This window comes from Dendrobates tinctorius, unplaced genomic scaffold, assembly GCF_039654945.1.
Source record: "Dendrobates tinctorius isolate UK_male_01 unplaced genomic scaffold, ASM3965494v1 ptg000084l, whole genome shotgun sequence".
Classification (NCBI taxonomy): Eukaryota; Metazoa; Chordata; class Amphibia; order Anura; family Dendrobatidae; genus Dendrobates; species Dendrobates tinctorius.
In genome coordinates, this window is record NW_027361752.1 from 31,706,667 (window position 1) to 31,724,552 (window position 17,886).

The following is a 17,886-nucleotide window of genomic DNA, read 5'->3' on the forward strand; positions in this document are numbered from 1 at the left end:
AATAGTGAGTGCAGCTCTGGAGTATAATACAGGAGGTAACTCAGGATCAGTAATGTAATGTATGTACACAGTGACTGCACCAGCAGAATAGTGAGTGCAGCTCTGGAGTATAATACAGGATGTGACTCAGGATCAGTAATGTATGTACACAGTGACTCTACCAGCAGAATAGTGAGTGCAGCTCTGGGGTATAATACAGGATGTAACTCAGGATCAGTAATGTATGTACACAGTGACTGCACCAGCAGAATAGAGAGTGCAGCTCTGGGGTATAATACAGGATGTAACTCAGGATCAGTAATGTATGTACACAGTGACTGCACCAGCAGAATAGTGAGTGCAGCTCTGGCGTATAATACAGGATGTAACTCAGGATCAGTAATGTAATGTATGTACACAGTGACTGCACCAGCAGAATAGTGAGTGCAGCTCTGGAGTATAATACAGGATGTAACTCAGGATCAGTAATGTAATGTATATACACAGTGACTGCTCCAGCAGAATAGTGAGTGCAGCTCTGGAGTATAATACAGGAGGTAACTCAGGATCAGTAATGTAATGTATGTACACAGTGACTGCACCAGCAGAATAGTGAGTGCAGCTCTGGAGTATAATACAGGAGGTAACTCAGGATCAGTAATGTAATGTATGTACACAGTGACTGCACCAGCAGAATAGTGAGTGCAGCTCTGGAGTATAATACAGGATGTAACTCAGGATCAGTAATGTATGTACACAGTGACTCTACCAGCAGAATAGTGAGTGCAGCTCTGGAGTATAATACAGGATGTAACTCAGGATCGGTAATGTAATGTATGTACACAGTGACTGCACCAGCAGAATAGTGAGTGCAGCTCTGGAGTATAATACAGGAGGTAACTCAGGATCGGTAATGTAATGTATGTACACAGTGACTGCACCAGCAGAATAGTGAGCGCAGCTCTGGAGTATAATACAGGAGGTAACTCAGGATCAGTAATGTAATGTATGTACACAGTGACTGCACCAGCAGAATAGTGAGTGCAGCTCTGGAGTATAATACAGGATGTAACTCAGGATCAGTAATGTATGTACACAGTGACTCTACCAGCAGAATAGTGAGTGCAGCTCTGGAGTATAATACAGGATGTAACTCAGGATCGGTAATGTAATGTATGTACACAGTGACTGCACCAGCAGAATAGTGAGTGCAGCTCTGGAGTATAATACAGGATGTAACTCAGGATCGGTAATGTAATGTATGTACACAGTGACTCTACCAGCAGAATAGTGAGTGCAACTCTGGAGTATAATACAGATTGTAACTCAGGATCAGTAATGTAATGTATGTACACAGAGTCTCCACCAGCAGAATAGTGAGTGCAGCTCTGGAGTATAAGGGTATGTGCACACGCTGCGGATTCTGCTGCGGATTTGGCCTCTGCGGATCCGCAGCAGTTCTGCAGACAGTGTACAGTACAATGTAAGTCTATGTGATTTACAATCTGCTGTGCACATGCTGTGGATTTTCAACTGCGGAAAAGCCGCGGTTTTGAATCCGCAGAAAGAATTGACATGTCAGTTCTGTCTGCGGATTCCACTGCGGTTTGCCACCTATTCCAGTGTCCAGGTGTCAAACCACAGGGGAAAACCGCTGGCCAATCCGCAGGAAAATCGCAGGTTATTTTACCTGCAGATCCGCAGATACAAATCCACGGGTGAATCCGCTGCGTGTACACATACCCTAGTACAGGATCAGTAATGTATGTACACAGTGACTGCACCAGCAGAATAGTGAGTGCAGCTCTGGAGTATAATACAGAATGTAACTGAGAATAAGTAATATTACATGACACGTAGTGTTCATTAAATAAATATTTATGCCAAGCAATGTTCTTAGAAGCTGCTATACAATGCTAAATTCAATTACAGTTGTCAACTAACAATCTGTTACTTGTACCGTGACCCTTCCAAAAACTGAAGAGCGCATCATTACATAATGGAAATGCTGGCAGTTCATACAGAAAGGAAATTACCTATCTTCCTTTCTTAGAAGAAAAAAAATACAAGATTTGCTAGAAAAAAACAGTCTAAGATTTATTGGTGATGCGATCCGCAGAATATTTAAAGTGCACCTATACGCTAACTTCAGCCATCACGAGTCCTCATAAAGGGCGATAGGTGTCACAGGTTTATCTTGACAGAGAGGAGCCAGAAGACCGCAGCGTCTGATTGCTCCTACTCCTGCACTGAATAGAAGCACTTTACCTTCTTTTTAAATAGTGTAAATTTCTTTGGTAGTACAGGAGTTAATTGGCCATGTTGAGAGCTCTGGGAGCTAGAGCTCTCAGCTGAGCACGTTTAGCCACTTCTGTCCCCTATATAATCTGGGTCCTGACTGACACACATTGTCAGAAAGCTTATGCCGCATGGCTGGGAGGATAGTAGTTGGTGGTTATAAGAGTAGGTGTTTGGTGGATTTATCTGTGACTATTGCTTGGTTTTGTGAGTGTGATAATTCCCTTACCTTCTCCTACTTTGGTTTGTCCCCATCCTCCACTCCACAGTGCATTCCTCTGTTATATGTGAGTGAATATTTGTATGCCTGGTATTTTCCGTTTCTGCTGCTCGTGTTACTTTGTTCGTCTGGTTGGTGTACAACAGTGCACGGCTACTCCCCTCTTCCCTGGGTGGGGAAAGGGTATAGACTGAGGATAGATATAGGCGATAAGGCAGGGTACGTGACCCCGGCATCTTCACCTTCAGAAGTAACCCAGGGAACAGGGTGATCTAGGGCGCCCCCTTGCGTTAGGGAAAAGGAAGGAGCCCCTGGTTCCGGATCACCCAACATTAGAGTTGTGACAGTAGGTTTTGCCATGTGGCTAATTGCCCACTTCCTTTTTGCAAAAATAAAAGGGGGATAGCAATAGCAGAGAGGATGGGGCCAACCTGGACTGGGTTCACTGACTGAGAAAATAATTGCCTACTTTCCCAAGAATGACCAGAAGTTCCCTAACAATAGGGAATACCTCCTGGACAAGTTGGCAAGTCTCCCTGAAACCTCAGTGAGATGCCAGGATGGAGCCCAAATTGAGGACATGAGAAAGCTGTTGGCAAAAGCGAGACTATAGGGGGAAACATTTAAGGAATTGCTATCTGACCTATTTTTTAACCTGTGGTTTAAATGTGGGGGAAGCAGAGCATGGGGGTTGCACCCTTCCCCTATAAAACATCCCTCTGTCCCATGTGAGCAGAGGACACATCATAATGAGGGGAGCAGTAGCTCTGTTCACACAACCGTGCAGCCCCTAATCATTGCAGGCCGTGGTTTCTTACTGTACGCCCGCTGCCATATTTGTACTTTTATCCATTGTTTTCCCGCTGATGGTTTACAGACATGGAGCTCAGTGTGATTTTGACTATATCCAACTTACAATAAATATTTATGCTGCCAGCTGCTTGTTCATGAGCTGGAGAGGAAGCCATTCTCTACAAATAAGAGTGGAAAAATGTTTTTGAAAATCTAAACATACCAGACTGATGAAGGCTCGGCCATTCTTCATAGGGAGCCTGCAGAGACCTCACAGGACCGAGCTCATTTATCTCTCAGGTCTTCTACAAATATTATTTTCAGATGAACAAATATTTTCTTTTGGAGCGGCATCCGGAACGAGAGAATTAGCAATGATTGCATGGAGGGAAATGCTGTCAGGACTGGACGTTGGCATATCAAGGGTGAAAACAAACGAGCCAGAGCATAAGCTGGTATACTTGTATTGTGTAGGGGCACATTCCCACTGTGGCCATTTCTCAGACAAAACCCAAGAAAAAAACAGTGAGCAAATACCCTGTAGTAGGTAATTGGTATTAGTGTCACGGGTTTGCCGCAACATAGAAGAGCCAGAAGAAAGCAGCATCTGAGTTCTCCTACTACTGCGCTGAATAGAAGCACTTCACCTTCTTATTAAATGTTGTAAATTTATTTTGGCAGGTCAGAGGTTAATCTGCTCTGTTGCGATCTCCTGGAGCAATGGCTCTCACCTGTGCACTGTTAGCCACTCCCATCCCCTATATAATCTGGGCCCTGGCAAGCACTCATTATCAGAGCTAGCTTATGCTGCATGGCTGGGAGGATAGGTGTTGGCGTTTGGTGGATTTATCTGTGACTGTTGCTTCATTTTGTGAGTGTGTGATAATTCCCTTCCTTCTCCTTCTTTGGTTTTACCCCATCCTCCACTAGCGGGTGCATACCTCTGATATATGTGTTGTGAGAATCATGTGGGAATAGTGGATGAGGGCAGGTATATCTCGCCCAGATTCCTTTCCTATGTGGCCTAGTCTGGTCAGTATCGCACCTGCTGACTAATGGATAATGGGAGGTGGATATAAAAGGATGCAAGGTGGTTGTGTGAGTGTCTCAGCCTGGGAACACAGAGAGCCTGTCTGTGTGAGAGACACACACGTGAGTGGAAGCAGTGCCCACTGCAACTGTGGTTTGGCTGGACGGGAGAAGCCCGCCAGTTGGTAGTTAGGTTGTACTTTGTTTAGTTAGTGCCGGACAGGCAAGGTTTTGTTTTATGTTTTATTTCTTTTATGCATTGCTTTCACCATTAATAAACCTGACCCAGAGTCAGTTATACCCAAATCCCAGTTCTGCGCCTGAGTTTTATGCTGAACGCACGTGACCTTTGACCCCAGCAAAGGCGATCCCGGAGTGTTTTATCACATTGTGGTGGAGAACGCGGGCATCACGTTGCAAGCATGAGCATGGAGGACGTGGTGAAAGCGCTGGTACAGTCCACCGCCGTCCAGCAAGAAGCTAATCGGGTGATGATGGCCCAGCTGAAGGAGTTGGTGGACATGACAGTTACCGATCGTTCGCCTCTCCAGCAGGTGGCGCAGCGCTTGGCAAGCTTACCTGAGCTTAACCTGGAAGCCGAGTCGAGAGTGATTCACGTGAGTCGGTACTGGCAGAAGATGACGACCGAAGATGACGTCGAGGCGTACCTGACCACGTTTGAACGGACGGCGGTGCAGATCAACTGGTGGATCTGGTTGAAGGTTACTCCGTGGCGGAAGGACTCCGAGACGACGCTACCCCACCTCGTTCTTCATCATCTCCACGTGGAACCGGTAAGACTGTTCCAGGGAGTAGGGGAGATGGAAAAATCCCTAAGACAGTGGGGGAGGAAAACGGGACTGCCCGCACTGCGAGGCCGAGAGTAACGAACTATGGTCTAAGCAAGGGGCCCGTTAGGTGTTTCCGCTGCCAAGAGATGGGACATATTGCTGCGAACTGTCCGGTCACTACTGAACCCATGCAGTGCGACGTCACAGACTCTAAAAACCGCATGTCTATGGTTGCACGGGTAGTGAGTGTGAATGCCGGTCAAAAGGATGTGGATAAACACTTGTGTGATTTAACTGTTGATGGCAAAAATGTGGTGGCATTGTTAGACTCGGGAAGTGTGGTGACTCTGGTGAAGGCCAGTCTGGTGTCAGCCCCGACTGGACCATCAGACAAATTTTCTGTAACGTGTGTGCATGGAGACACCTGTTCGTACCTCACCACGGTCATATGCATTACTACTTCCTATGGGTCTGTGCAACATAAAGTGGGACTCGTCCCGGCATTATTGCATGATGTTATCCTGGGCCGGGATTTTCCCCACTTCTGGCAATTGTGGGAGAATCAGTTGATGCCCTCGGGTAATAGTGTACATGGTTCTTCTCCCAGGGCGCGTGTGGGTCCCGAACCCCTGGAAGAGGTCTCCCCGGAATACTCTGGAGAAGAGTCTGCGGGAAATGACCTGCCGTTCCCGTTTTCAGTCATGGCGGGTGATGCGGAGGAGACCGGGGAAGAGGAGGAGGCCGACAGCCGTCCACCTCCCCGTTTGCCGGAATTAGAAGTTCAGAAAGATGACTTCCAAAGCGAGCAAATAAAGGTTCCTACCCTTTCTCAGGCTAGGACAAATGTAAAAGTGATAAATGGGGTACCCGTAGAACCTGTCTCTATGCTGGCATATCCTTACATGGTTCTGGAGAATGATTTACTCTATCAGATAGAGAAAAAGGGGGAAGATACGGTGCAACTATTAGTCGTGCCAAAACCCTACCGGCGGCAGGTGCTGGACCTGGCCCACGGACATGTGATGGGAGGTCACCTGGGAGTCCAGAAAACCACCGAAAGGATATTACACTGTTTTGTTTGGCCAGGCATGCATCATGATATTCGTGTATATTGCGAGTCTTGTCCTGACTGCCAAACCTCTGCACCTAAGCCCCGGTTCTGTAGCCCTTTGGTACCCCTACCTATTATTGAAGTCCCGTTTGAGAGGATTGGGATGGATTTAGTTGGGCCCCTTCCACGGTCTGCACGTGGACACCAACATATCCTGGTCATCTTGGATTATGCCACTCGTTACCCGGAGGCCATCCCTTTGCGTAACACGGCCACCAAGACGATTGCCAAGGAACTGGTGCATGTGTTTAGTCGGGTCGGTATACCAAAACAGATACTCACCGACCAGGGGACCCCCTTTATGTCCAGGATAATGAAGGAGCTCTGCCGATTGTTACAAATCGAACCGTTACGCACATCCGTGTATCACCCTCAAACAGACGGGTTGGTTGAACGGTTCAATAAAACTCTGAAGCAGATGCTGAGAAAGGTGATAGACAAGGATGGGAAGAACTGGGACTATTTACTTCCGTATTTGCTTTTTTCCATCAGGGAAGTGCCCCAGTCTTCCACGGGATTCTCGCCTTTCGAGTTATTGTACGCCCGACGTCCTCGCGGACTGTTAGACGTTGCAAAAGAAACCTGGGAGGGTCAGGTCACTCCGTTTAAAACAGTGATAGATCACGTCACACAAATGCAGGACCGTATTGCGGCTGTTATGCCTATCGTCAAAGAACACATGATACAGGCTCAAGGAGCCCAAAAAAGAATCTATGATAGGGGCGCCAAGATCCGTACGTTTGCACCCGGAGATAGGGTGTTGATCCTGGTCCCCACGGTGGACAGTAAGTTCCTGGCAAAGTGGCAGAGCCCCTTTGAGATTAAGGAAAGAGTTGGTGAAGTAAACTACAAAGTATACCAGGCAGGTAAACGGAAACCTGAACAGATTTATCATGTAAATCTGATAAAGCCCTGGAAGGATCGGTCTGCCTTATCAGCGGAGCTGGCCCGTCTTGTCTGCTCGCATACCGTACCGGAGGTACGGGTTGCAGAGACTCTCTCGGAGCGGCAAAAGACTGAGGTCAGGCAGTTTCTACTTCACAACCAAAAGTTTTTCTCAGAAAAACCCGGGCAGACTATGCTAATGAAACATGACATCGTAACGGAACCTGGTGTCACAGTTCACGTAAAGCCCTAACGAATCCCGGAAGCGCGCCGTGAAGCCGTTTCCCGAGAAGTGAAGGCAATGCTAGAGTTAGGAGTCATTGAGGAATCGCACAGTGCGTGGTCCAGCCCGATTGTGCTAATTCCTAAACCGGACGGCACCATCCGGTTCTGCAATGACTTCAGGAAACTGAATGCGGTCTCAAAATTTGATGCCTACCCCATGCCCCGGGTCGACGAGTTGATAGATCGGTTAGGGAAAGCCCGGTATATTACGACCCTAGACCTAACAAAGGGGTATTGGCAGATCCCTCTGGCGGAGGCTGCCAGAGAAAAGACGGCATTTGCTACGCCGGAAGGTTTATTTCAGTATGTGTATATGCCGTTTGGACTGCACGGAGCACCGGCGACCTTCCAGAGACTGATGGATCGAGTCCTGAGGCCACATAGGCAGTACGCTTCGGCCTATTTGGACGACATTGTCATTTACAGCTTGGACTGGGAGACTCATCTCCAAAAAGTACAAGCTGTGATTGACGACCTGTGGGAGGCAGGTCTAACCGCGAACCCCAAGAAATGTCACATCGGGCTAGAAGAAGCCCGGTATTTGGGGTATGTAATTGGGAGGGGTGTTGTTAAACCCCAGGTTGATAAGATTCAGGCGGTTCAGGACTGGCCACAACCTGTCAACAAGAAGCAGGTGTAAGCCTTCCTGGGGATCGCCGGTTATTATTGCCGGTTCATACCCAATTTTGCAGCCATCGTGACCCCCCTGACGGATCTTACAAAAGGGAAAGACTCCGTCATGATTAAATGGAGTTTAGCGGCTGAAGAAGCCTTCCATAGCCTAAAACGGGCACTTTGCTCTCAGCCCGTACTGGTGACTCCGGACTTCCGCAGCGAGTTTGTGGTACAAACGGATGCCTCTGATACCGGTATCGGGGCCGTACTCTCACAAGTGAGGGACGGAGTGGAACACCCAGTCCTCTATCTCAGCAGGAAGCTGAATAAACACGAGCAAAGGTATGCCGCCGTAGAAAAAGAGTGCCTCGCCATTAAGTGGGCTCTAGAGGCCCTCAAATATTACCTGGTGGGCCGAAAGTTCAGGCTGATCACTGACCATGCCCCTCTCAAGTGGATGCACTTGAACAAGGAACGGAATAGCCGGGTGACCCAGTGGTTCCTTGCCCTGCAGGCCTACACTTTTACGGTGGAGCACCGCCCAGGAGTACAGATGGGAAACGCAGATGCCCTGTCCCGAGTGCACTGTTTGGCGGGTGTCATTGCTCGACCGGAGTGGTCTGAGCAGAGGGGGGGGATATGTGAGAATCATGTGGGAATAGTGGATGAGGGCAGGTATATCTCGCCCAGATTCCTTTCCTATGTGGCCTAGTCTGGTCAGTATCGCACCTGCTGACTAATGGATAATGGGAGGTGGATATAAAAGGATGCAAGGTGGTTGTGTGAGTGTCTCAGCCTGGGAACACAGAGAGCCTGTCTGTGTGAGAGACACACACGTGAGTGAAAGCAGTGCCCACTGCAACTGTGGTTTGGCTGGACGGGAGAAGCCCGCCAGTTGGTAGTTAGGTTGTACTTTGTTTAGTTAGTGCCGGACAGGCAAGGTTTTGTTTTATGTTTTATTTCTTTTATGCATTGCTTTCACCATTAATAAACCTGACCCAGAGTCAGTTATGCCCAAATCCCAGCTCTGCGCCTGAGTTTTATGCTGAACGCACGTGACCTTTGACCCCAGCAAAGGCGATCCTGGAGTGTTTTATCACATTGTGTATATTTGTGTGATTGGTATTTTCCTTTATCCCTGTTTGTATTACCTTTTTAGTCTGGTTGGTGTACTACGGTGCACTACTACTCCTCTCTTCCTGGGTAGAAGAAAGGTACAGACTGAGGGCAGATTCATGAGCTAAGGCAAGGTGTCATGATCCCAGTGCAGGTTTTGACCTGCACGTCAGGGGTTAATGTCTTGGGCTCAGTGCAGGCTTGACCTGCACGCCGGGGGTTAATTATTGTAGCCTCTGTTTGGCTCAAGGAGGGCTTCTTACAGCCCTGGGAGACTCCAATCCCTGTCAGTTATACTTTTGCCTTTGGCCGAGTGTGGTGACCCCTGTGTGCCTGTGCCTTCTGATTGTCTTCTGGTTTGCTTATATGGTTCTGACCCAGTTCTGTCCCCTGTTGTGAGTTTGTCTCTTGATTCTGTACTGTTTATCTGCTTCTCTGGTTTTTGACTCAATGTCCTGACTAGTCTCTGATTGCCCCTCTTGTACTGTGCTGCTATCTCCGTGTGTGACTCATTGCTTACGTTCTGACTACTCTCTGCTTGTCCCTCTGGTACCGCGCTGCCCTCTCTGTGTATGACCCCCGTTTGTCTAATTTGAAGATCCTTGTAGTAGAATCCTGCACTTATCTCCAGCAGCAGGACGCTAAGCCCCGCCCCCTGCAGTCACATGATCGTAGGTTCTTCACTGCTTTCTACCTTCAGTGACACAGGTCCTGTGAGCCTGGAGCACGCATCGTCACCACTGCTGCCCCGCTCCACAGGTATCTTTGGGCCCAGGTTTGTACTCAGGACATGCGCACTGGCTCAGTGAGCATGTGCAGTGCGGTGTTCCTGACACAAGGTACATGGCTCCGGTATCTTCACCTTCAGAAGTAACCCGGGGAACAGGGCAAGCTAGGGCACCCCCTAGAGTTAGGGACAGTGAAGGAACCCTTTGCCCTGGGTCACCTGACAAGAGTCGTGACAATTAGTACATGTAATAGCATAGGGCACTGAGTTAACACTATTTTGATTTATAAAGAAAAAAAAAACATAAGTTATCACACGGCGACAAGGTGTACTGATCGTTACAGTCCTATTCTCTAGTATTAAATAAAACCTTATCTTGTGTTAGCTGACCTTAATGTAGATTAGTGCAGGACATTGGCCCAACTGTTCACCTACAAGGGTGTAAAAATATCCTTTATACTTAGAGATGAGTAAATTAAAAATATTACGATTTTAGCCCCAAAATTTTTATGTACCAGAATCTGAAGTTTTCCAGGTTCAGCTATTTCAATGTATTTTTTAAGTGTCAGGAAAGTGTGTGTGTGTGTGTGTGTGTGTGTGTGTGTGTGTGTGTGTGCCAAAACAACTCCCCAGCTGGTCCTCAATTGGTTTTTGATCACGATACAAGTCTGGATCTTCTGGCCTCATGTGGTCACGAGGGGTGTCATACACGTCTTTGATGTCGCTTGTCATTGAAGTGCATTGTTGTCCGTGCCGGAAGACTTATCTGAAGCGAGGAAAAGACCTGAAGGAGGAGCTGCAGTAACAATACATGTCTGTGGCGGCCTACCACAATTTTTATAATGTTTTGTTACATTTTTAACAACTCCCCAGCCCTCTGTTTTCCATGCTTTGGGGCTTGGAGAGGCTTCAGAAGAACTAAAGCTTTCGGGAACCTAAAGTCATTAATAAATTTGAATGATTTTCACTTAAAATGTGATTTCATAAAAAAAATATATAACAAATTGTCAAAATAGTAAAAAAAAGATGCCAGTGCCGCCTGAAAAAGACACAGTAAACAGGAGGTTTTCTCTGCTGGCAGCAGTGGTCACGTGCTGAACAGGAACGTCTACATTAGTACTGTATTTTTTTAGGTTATTTTTATGATCTTTCCAGCTCTTTGTTTAATGATATATTATATACACCTTTAATTAAACCAGTTGCATAAATAAATTATGGTTATGTGCACATATAGCAGAATCGCCTCGTAAAACTTCGACAGCTTTTCAATAAGGATGTTCAGGGAAGTGCACAGCTACAAATCCACACCAAATTAGCAGATTTTGCTGTTAATCTTCCTGTGGAAAATATGCAAAATAAAAAAATATATATTGTGCTTGCCTCCCCTGGAGATTTTGTGGGTCCTCTGCCTGTCCCTGCACAACCCAGCCTCCTGCAATGACTCCTCGCCCCATGTGATTGGCTGCAGTGGTCAGATAGGGCGATCGCCGGAGGCCAGGTTGTAAGGAGAAGCCATGGAAGTGCCAGAGGCCGTAAGCACACTGTATAGTGAGTGAGTTTTGTTTCTGTACTTTAAGCTTTTTACAGAAACATTTTTCAGGACTGGAGAATTTTGCTGTTTTTTTTACATCCCCTTTGATTTTAATGGGGAAAATCCACAATAAATTTGTGCCCAACTAAAATCCAGATGGAAAATCCAAAGTTATCGACAGCATTAAAGTGTTAAGGTAGACCGCTGTAATAGAAAGTAAAGAGAAGTGTATGTAGACAAGGATGATGCATACGGCCATGATTTCCCAAGGCTCAGTTTATCTTCAGTATCATTCCATCCCCGCCTGTACATTGTTTTTTCCCAATATTTTACTCTTTCGATATGTATATTTTTTTAACATCTTTTAATTTCAGGATTATGGCATAAAATCTACTTGTGCTGAACTATAATACTAATATTTTCCTAGTATATTCTCTAACAATGCGGGCTGGCAACCGAGACTATAGCCAGTCATGTGGATCCCAAAAATCATCTGGTGAATGGAGCGGTACTGAGCATGTGCGACCACTGTTCTATTCATTGGCCATACCAGTGATGGTCGCACATGCTCAGTACTTCTCCACTCAGGGGACTTTAGTGTACCTAATCTCATCATGGGTGGGAGTCCAGTGGTCGGACCCCCAGTGATCATACATTTGCAACCTATCTTGTGGATAGGGGATAAATTGTTTAAATGATAATCCCTTTCATGGGCTGTTTTCTTTAAAAAAAATATATATATTCGGTATTATATTATATCTTTTCATTAGGGTATTTCAATATGCACTTCATCATTTAAAACTACCCATCTACCCAGACCAGAAAGTGACTAAAAAAAGAGACTCTGGATGACAACAAATTACCTGGGAACACCTTTTTGAAGATCATGTAATTCTTCACTTCTCCTGTGGGGGTGCTGTAGTGAAATTTAATTCTTGCTGCCCAGTTCCTATCTAGACTGCAGCTGATTTCTGAGGTTACCAGGTTAGGGACACCCAGGGACCAGCTTAATATTGGGGATACGCCAGCCATTTACCAAAAAAAAAGAAAACAATCCTTTTACATTAAATAGGTGATACATATTACATTGAGAGTCCGACCACTGGGACGCACATCAAGTTTCTGATTTAATAGTTTTCCTCTATCCTACAGGGGTTGTCCAGGTTTGGGATGAAAGTCTGCACTGTGTGTGACTGCACACTTCTGAAGCCTTACATTGAGCACACCGCACGCTGTCAGAGCTTTCCGGTGTCGGCGGTGAGAGCGGGGCACAGTGACTGCAGACTTTCAGCCAAAACCTGGACAACACCTTTAATAATGCAGTTATCACCCGTAAAGAATGTGAAAATATTACTATAAGTAACATCAGTATTTTCTTTATAAACAGTGGCCCCTAGCGTCCCAGCATGCGACATTCCTAGCTCCGCCATGAGCGGTAGCGCGGTGGAGCTCAAATGTCGAGAGAAGCAAGGAAATCCAGCATCGGAGTACAAGTGGTATAAGAACGGTTTCGCCCTAGAACTAAGTGTTAAAGCCACCAACACCACATACAAAGTGGATAAAGCCACCGGCACGCTGGTAAGTTCTCCCGTCGCCTATGCATCTGTCATCTTCACAAACTAGAGGCGGCTAGGATGATGGATTGAAACTGTCACCATAAAAGGCTCCTTTTTGATTAGTGGGTGCAAATGTTTTAACCAAACCCTCCAAATTAGTGATCAGAGGCTGAGGAGAGAACTTTCCGTGTATGTGTCTGCTGCCATCTCAAAAGGGGTTTTACTGGTGAAGAGTGCTCAACCAGCTGATTGTGGCCGGTTCTTCTCCCAACACTACCAACAAAATGTCAGCAAAGCTTTTTCTGGCAAGCGTTACATGGCATGTGTTCAGATCTGTTCAGATGGATTGCCGTCCATCAGTTAATACATGTATGGCTTGAATCCACCAAAGTGGGAGAAGCTCTTATGGAGAGGCTCTCTGTTCTGACTCTTGGGGTCGCGTACCTTCCTATGACATCCATGTTGACTGCTGTGTATGTGCGTATGTCTAAGGAGTCAGGGCTGTGATTTTTTTGACAAAGGGGTTGTCCAGGACCTTGCTATCAGTGGCCTATATTAAAAATCCCACATTAGTGGAAATCAGTCCTACAAGTGTCATGCAATGATTGTGGAGTCAGGGTTGGTGCGAATGTATATGCAGGTAAGAGTCCACAGAAAGGCCGTCACCATTATGAATGAGTGACCGGATCATGGAGCTGGTAACATGGATATTAAACGCTGGAGAATGTAAAAGTTTATTTTTGACCTCCACCCACGGCTACGCCAAGACAGTGGGGTGAGGCAGAAGGTACATAACAACTGGCAAGAATTAAATTAAGGAACAAAGTTGAGAAGAACATATCGGGAACGACTCGCATAACTAGATATATTTATTACATTGCTTGCAAGGTGCTGGAACTGGGATCTTCTTGTCCTATGTGGCCAGTTGCCTGCTCTCAGGTCTTCTCCATGGTCTTTCTAAACTCAGAAAATCCTTTTTAAAGCTTACAAGATTAGGCTGCAATACCAAAAGCAGCCATTCCCTTGAGTGGTTCTGTTCTTAAAAAAAAAAAAATAATAATAATAATAATAATAATTTTTTTTTTAATTATTTTGGGCAACACATTTAAGTTGATTAAATAGAAGAAAACAGAATAGCAATAAACCCAATTTTACCTCCACATAACCTCTATCTCCTGTCTACACCTGACCTTATGGTGATGTCTGAGCCACCATGAAAGTCCAGGTAATGTGAACCCATTATGAAGAAGTATGTGTCCACTGACCGCCGCAGTCTTGAAGACGTCAGCATCCAGCGTCAGGGCACAGGCCCTAACTGACATGTCACCATATTAATTAGCGATCTGTGTAAGTCAAAATCTGTCTCTTCTTCCAGCACTTCAATACAGTCACGAAGGAGGATACAGGAGAATATTACTGCGAGGCCAATAATAAGATCGGAAAACCGCAGAGATGTCCGGCAAAGAGAATGCAAGTGGGTGAGTAGTCCGCCGCCAGCCATCCATATGTCTTACATTTCACGCCATCACTGTTTATCGGGGAATGTTTTTTTATAGTCCTTGAAGCTTCTCTATTCATACATGTAAGTTTTATACCACTTTTCGATCACTAAATCACTAATACTGAATATTTGATGATTTAGCACCTTGCACCCAGTGATGTCAGATTAAATTGAGACACAAAGATAAATTATTATAAATCAGGGTTTTTCATGTACAAACAAAAACTGAAGGAACTTTCCACAACTTGACTACACACCTACCAAGTTTGTGTATACAGCTCCTATGCAGAACTGTAAGTGTCCATGGTTCTATTACAGTACAATGAAGCCTGTCTGTAGTCCCACCCTGTTGTCAGTTTTCACCCCACTTACTCTGCTACCTGTTGTATAATCTGTGCGGACAAGAATAGGGACAGATAAGAGGGGGGACATCAGAGGCACAGATTTGGCTTGGGGGGGACCAATCATGTTGCTCCCTCTCGTTACTCACACGTATATAAATTACACACTGAAGAGTCCCTGTTGGACAGTTTTATGATGAGCCCCTCCCATGCCCTAGATCACCAGGATTGGAATCCTAAACCCCTTCATGGTCGTAGATCACAAAGGATGTTCTCATTAAAACGTTTTTTTTTCCCAAAAATCGCAGGTTGTCCATAGTATAGGGGATGACTTGCTGATTACTGGGAGTCTGACGGGTGGGGCCCGTAGTGATCCCGAGATTAGGGCTCCTGAACCCTGAGAATGGGGCTCCGCAGAGCCCCATCATAAATGGAGCGGAGGTGCACATTCTCGTCCTTCACTGCATTAATTGTCGGTGACATTGACATAAATGGCGGTCTGCTGTGTTCGCTTTTTTCGGAAGTCCCATGGAAAATGGAGCGAAGGTCGATCATGTAATCCTCATCAGCGGTCGGACACCCAGCGGTCAGCACGTTGTCCTCTATCCTGATAACTTGTGATATTGAGAGAATCCTTTTTATTACCTTAGACTTAGACTACCAGGGTAGAGAAAATGATTGTTAAAATATTCAAAGATGTAATTTGCAGGGGCAGGAGGACCCATCTCATTTGTCTGTGTCCGCCCTTGACGGCAGGGTGTAAGTACATGACTACAGGAACTGACTATACACAGGGTATGTTTGTAGTCTGTTAGAAGAAAAGTCTGCACAGAGCTGTAGACAGCAGTATCCACGCCCATGAAGGTATGATGCTATTTTTGTAGCACTCTACTAATAAGTTTCATGGCTATACAGGTTTTTATTTCTGTGTGGCAAATCTGTCAGCAGTCTGCATGCAGCTACAGCCTGAGACCGCCATAGAACAGCCTGGGGGCCACTGACAGATTTGTATGGGAGATGTAAGGAGTGTGGATTTCACTGTCTGCCCGGTATGTGGACATGAGGGGCGCTCACTCAGTGTTTCTTTTCTGTCACGCAGATGACTTGAATTTGGCCGGGATCATATCGGCCGTAGTAATCGTCTGTCTGGTTGTTGTCCTATGTGGCTGCGGGGTCTGCTACGCACAGCGGAGGGGATATTTTTCAAGTAAGTCGTATGTTTTTGCCACTTTATGAGACTGGACATTAAGGAAATTCCAAATGAAGAATTTTCGGGATGTTTGTGTGTTTGTATTATTCCCCCCACAATCAAAAAAATTCTAAAAAAAAAAAAAAAATAAAGCCTTTGATAAAGTCTGGGGTAACACAAGCTTATATTATCTCCTTTGAGAGAATCAGACCGATTACGCTAATGACACATTGATCAGAATCTGAGCCGAGTGTCCACTTAGGCTACTTTCACACTAGCGTTGTGTGACGTACGTTGCAATGCGTCGTTTTGGAGAAAAAACGCATCCTGCAAAGTTGCCTGCAGGATGCTTTTTTTCTCCATAGACTTGCATTAGCGACGCATTGCGACGTATGGCCACACGTCGCATCCATCGTGCGACGGATGCGTCGTGTTTTGGCGGCCGCGACGCACACAAAAACGTTACATGTAACTTTTTTGTGCGTTGTGTCCGCCATTTTCGACCGCGCATGCGCGGCCGAAACTCCGCCCCCTCCTCCCTGGACATTACAATGGGGCAGAAAATGCGTTGAAAAACTGCATTTGCCGCCCCGTTGTGCAAAGCTTTCACAACGTGCGTCGGTACGTCGGCCCGACGCATTGCGACGTACGTCACACGACGCTAGTGTGAAAGTAGCCTTACAGTCCTGGCCAAAAGTTTTGAGAGTGACACAAATATTAATTTTTACAAAGTCTACTGCTTCATTTTTTCTAATGGCAATTTGCATATACTCCAGAATGTTATAAAGAGTGATCAGCTTAACAGCAATTACTTGCAAAGTCAATATTTGCCTAGAAAATGAACTTTATCCCCCAAAACACATTTCAACATCATTGCAGCCCTGCCTTAAAAGGACCAGCTAACATCGTTTCAGTGATTGCTCCATTAACACAGGTGTGGGTGTTGATGAGGACAGGGCTGGAGATCAATCTGTCATGATTAAGTAAGAATGACACCACTGGACACTTTAAAAGGAGACTGGTGCTTGGCATCATTGTTTCTCTTCGGTTAACCATGGTTATCTCTAAAGAAACACGTGCAGTCATCATTGCACTGCACAAAAATGGCCTAACAGGGAAGAGTATCGCAGCTAGAAAGATTGCACCTCAGTCAACAATCTATCGCATCATCAAGAACTTCAAGGAGAGAGGTTCCCTTGTTGCCAAAAAGGCTCCAGGGCGCCCAAGAAAGACCAGCAAGCGCCAGGACCGTCTCTTAAAAGTGTTTCAGCTGTGGATCGGGCTACCAGCAGTGCAGAGCTTGCTCAGGAATGGCAGCAGGTAGGTGTGAGTGCATCTGCACGCACTGTGAGGCGGAGACTCTTGGAGCAAGGCCTGGTCTCAAGGAGGGCAGCAAAGAAGCCACTTCTCTCCAGGAAAAACATCATGGACAGACTGATATTCTGCAAGAGGTACAGGGAGTGGACTGCTGAGGACTGGGGTAAAGTCATTTTCTCTGATGAATCCCCTTTTCGATTGTTTGGGACATCTGTAAAACGGCTTATTTGGAGAAGACCAGGTGAGCGCTACCACCAGTCTTGTCTCATGCCAACTGTCAAGCATCCTGAAACCATTCATGTGTGGGGTTGCTTCTCAGCCAAGGGAATGGGCTCTCTCTCAGTCTTGCCTAAAAACACAGCCATGAATAAAGAATGGCACCAGAATGTCCTCCGAGAGCAACTTCTCCCAACCGTCCAAGAGCAGTTTGGCGATCAACAATGCCATTTTCAACATGATGGAGCACCTTGCCATAAAGTAAAGGTGATAACTAAATGGCTCAGGGAACAAAACATAGAGATTTTGGGACCATGGCCTGGAAACTCCCCAGATCTTAATCCCATTGAGAACTTGTGGTCAATCATCAAGAGACGGGTGGACAAA

General features: G+C 46.0%; 1 protein-coding gene across 1 annotated transcript in view; it reads left to right on the plus strand.

Annotated features, from left to right (window-relative positions):
- Positions 1-17,886, plus strand: part of JAM2 (junctional adhesion molecule 2) — a 123,734-nt gene that overhangs the window by 84,623 nt on the left and 21,225 nt on the right. The window contains exons 5-7 of the mRNA XM_073584509.1: positions 12,767-12,957; positions 14,311-14,413; positions 15,877-15,984. Coding sequence (XP_073440610.1) covers positions 12,767-12,957; positions 14,311-14,413; positions 15,877-15,984 — 402 coding nt within the window. The remainder of the gene's footprint in view (positions 1-12,766; positions 12,958-14,310; positions 14,414-15,876; positions 15,985-17,886) is intronic.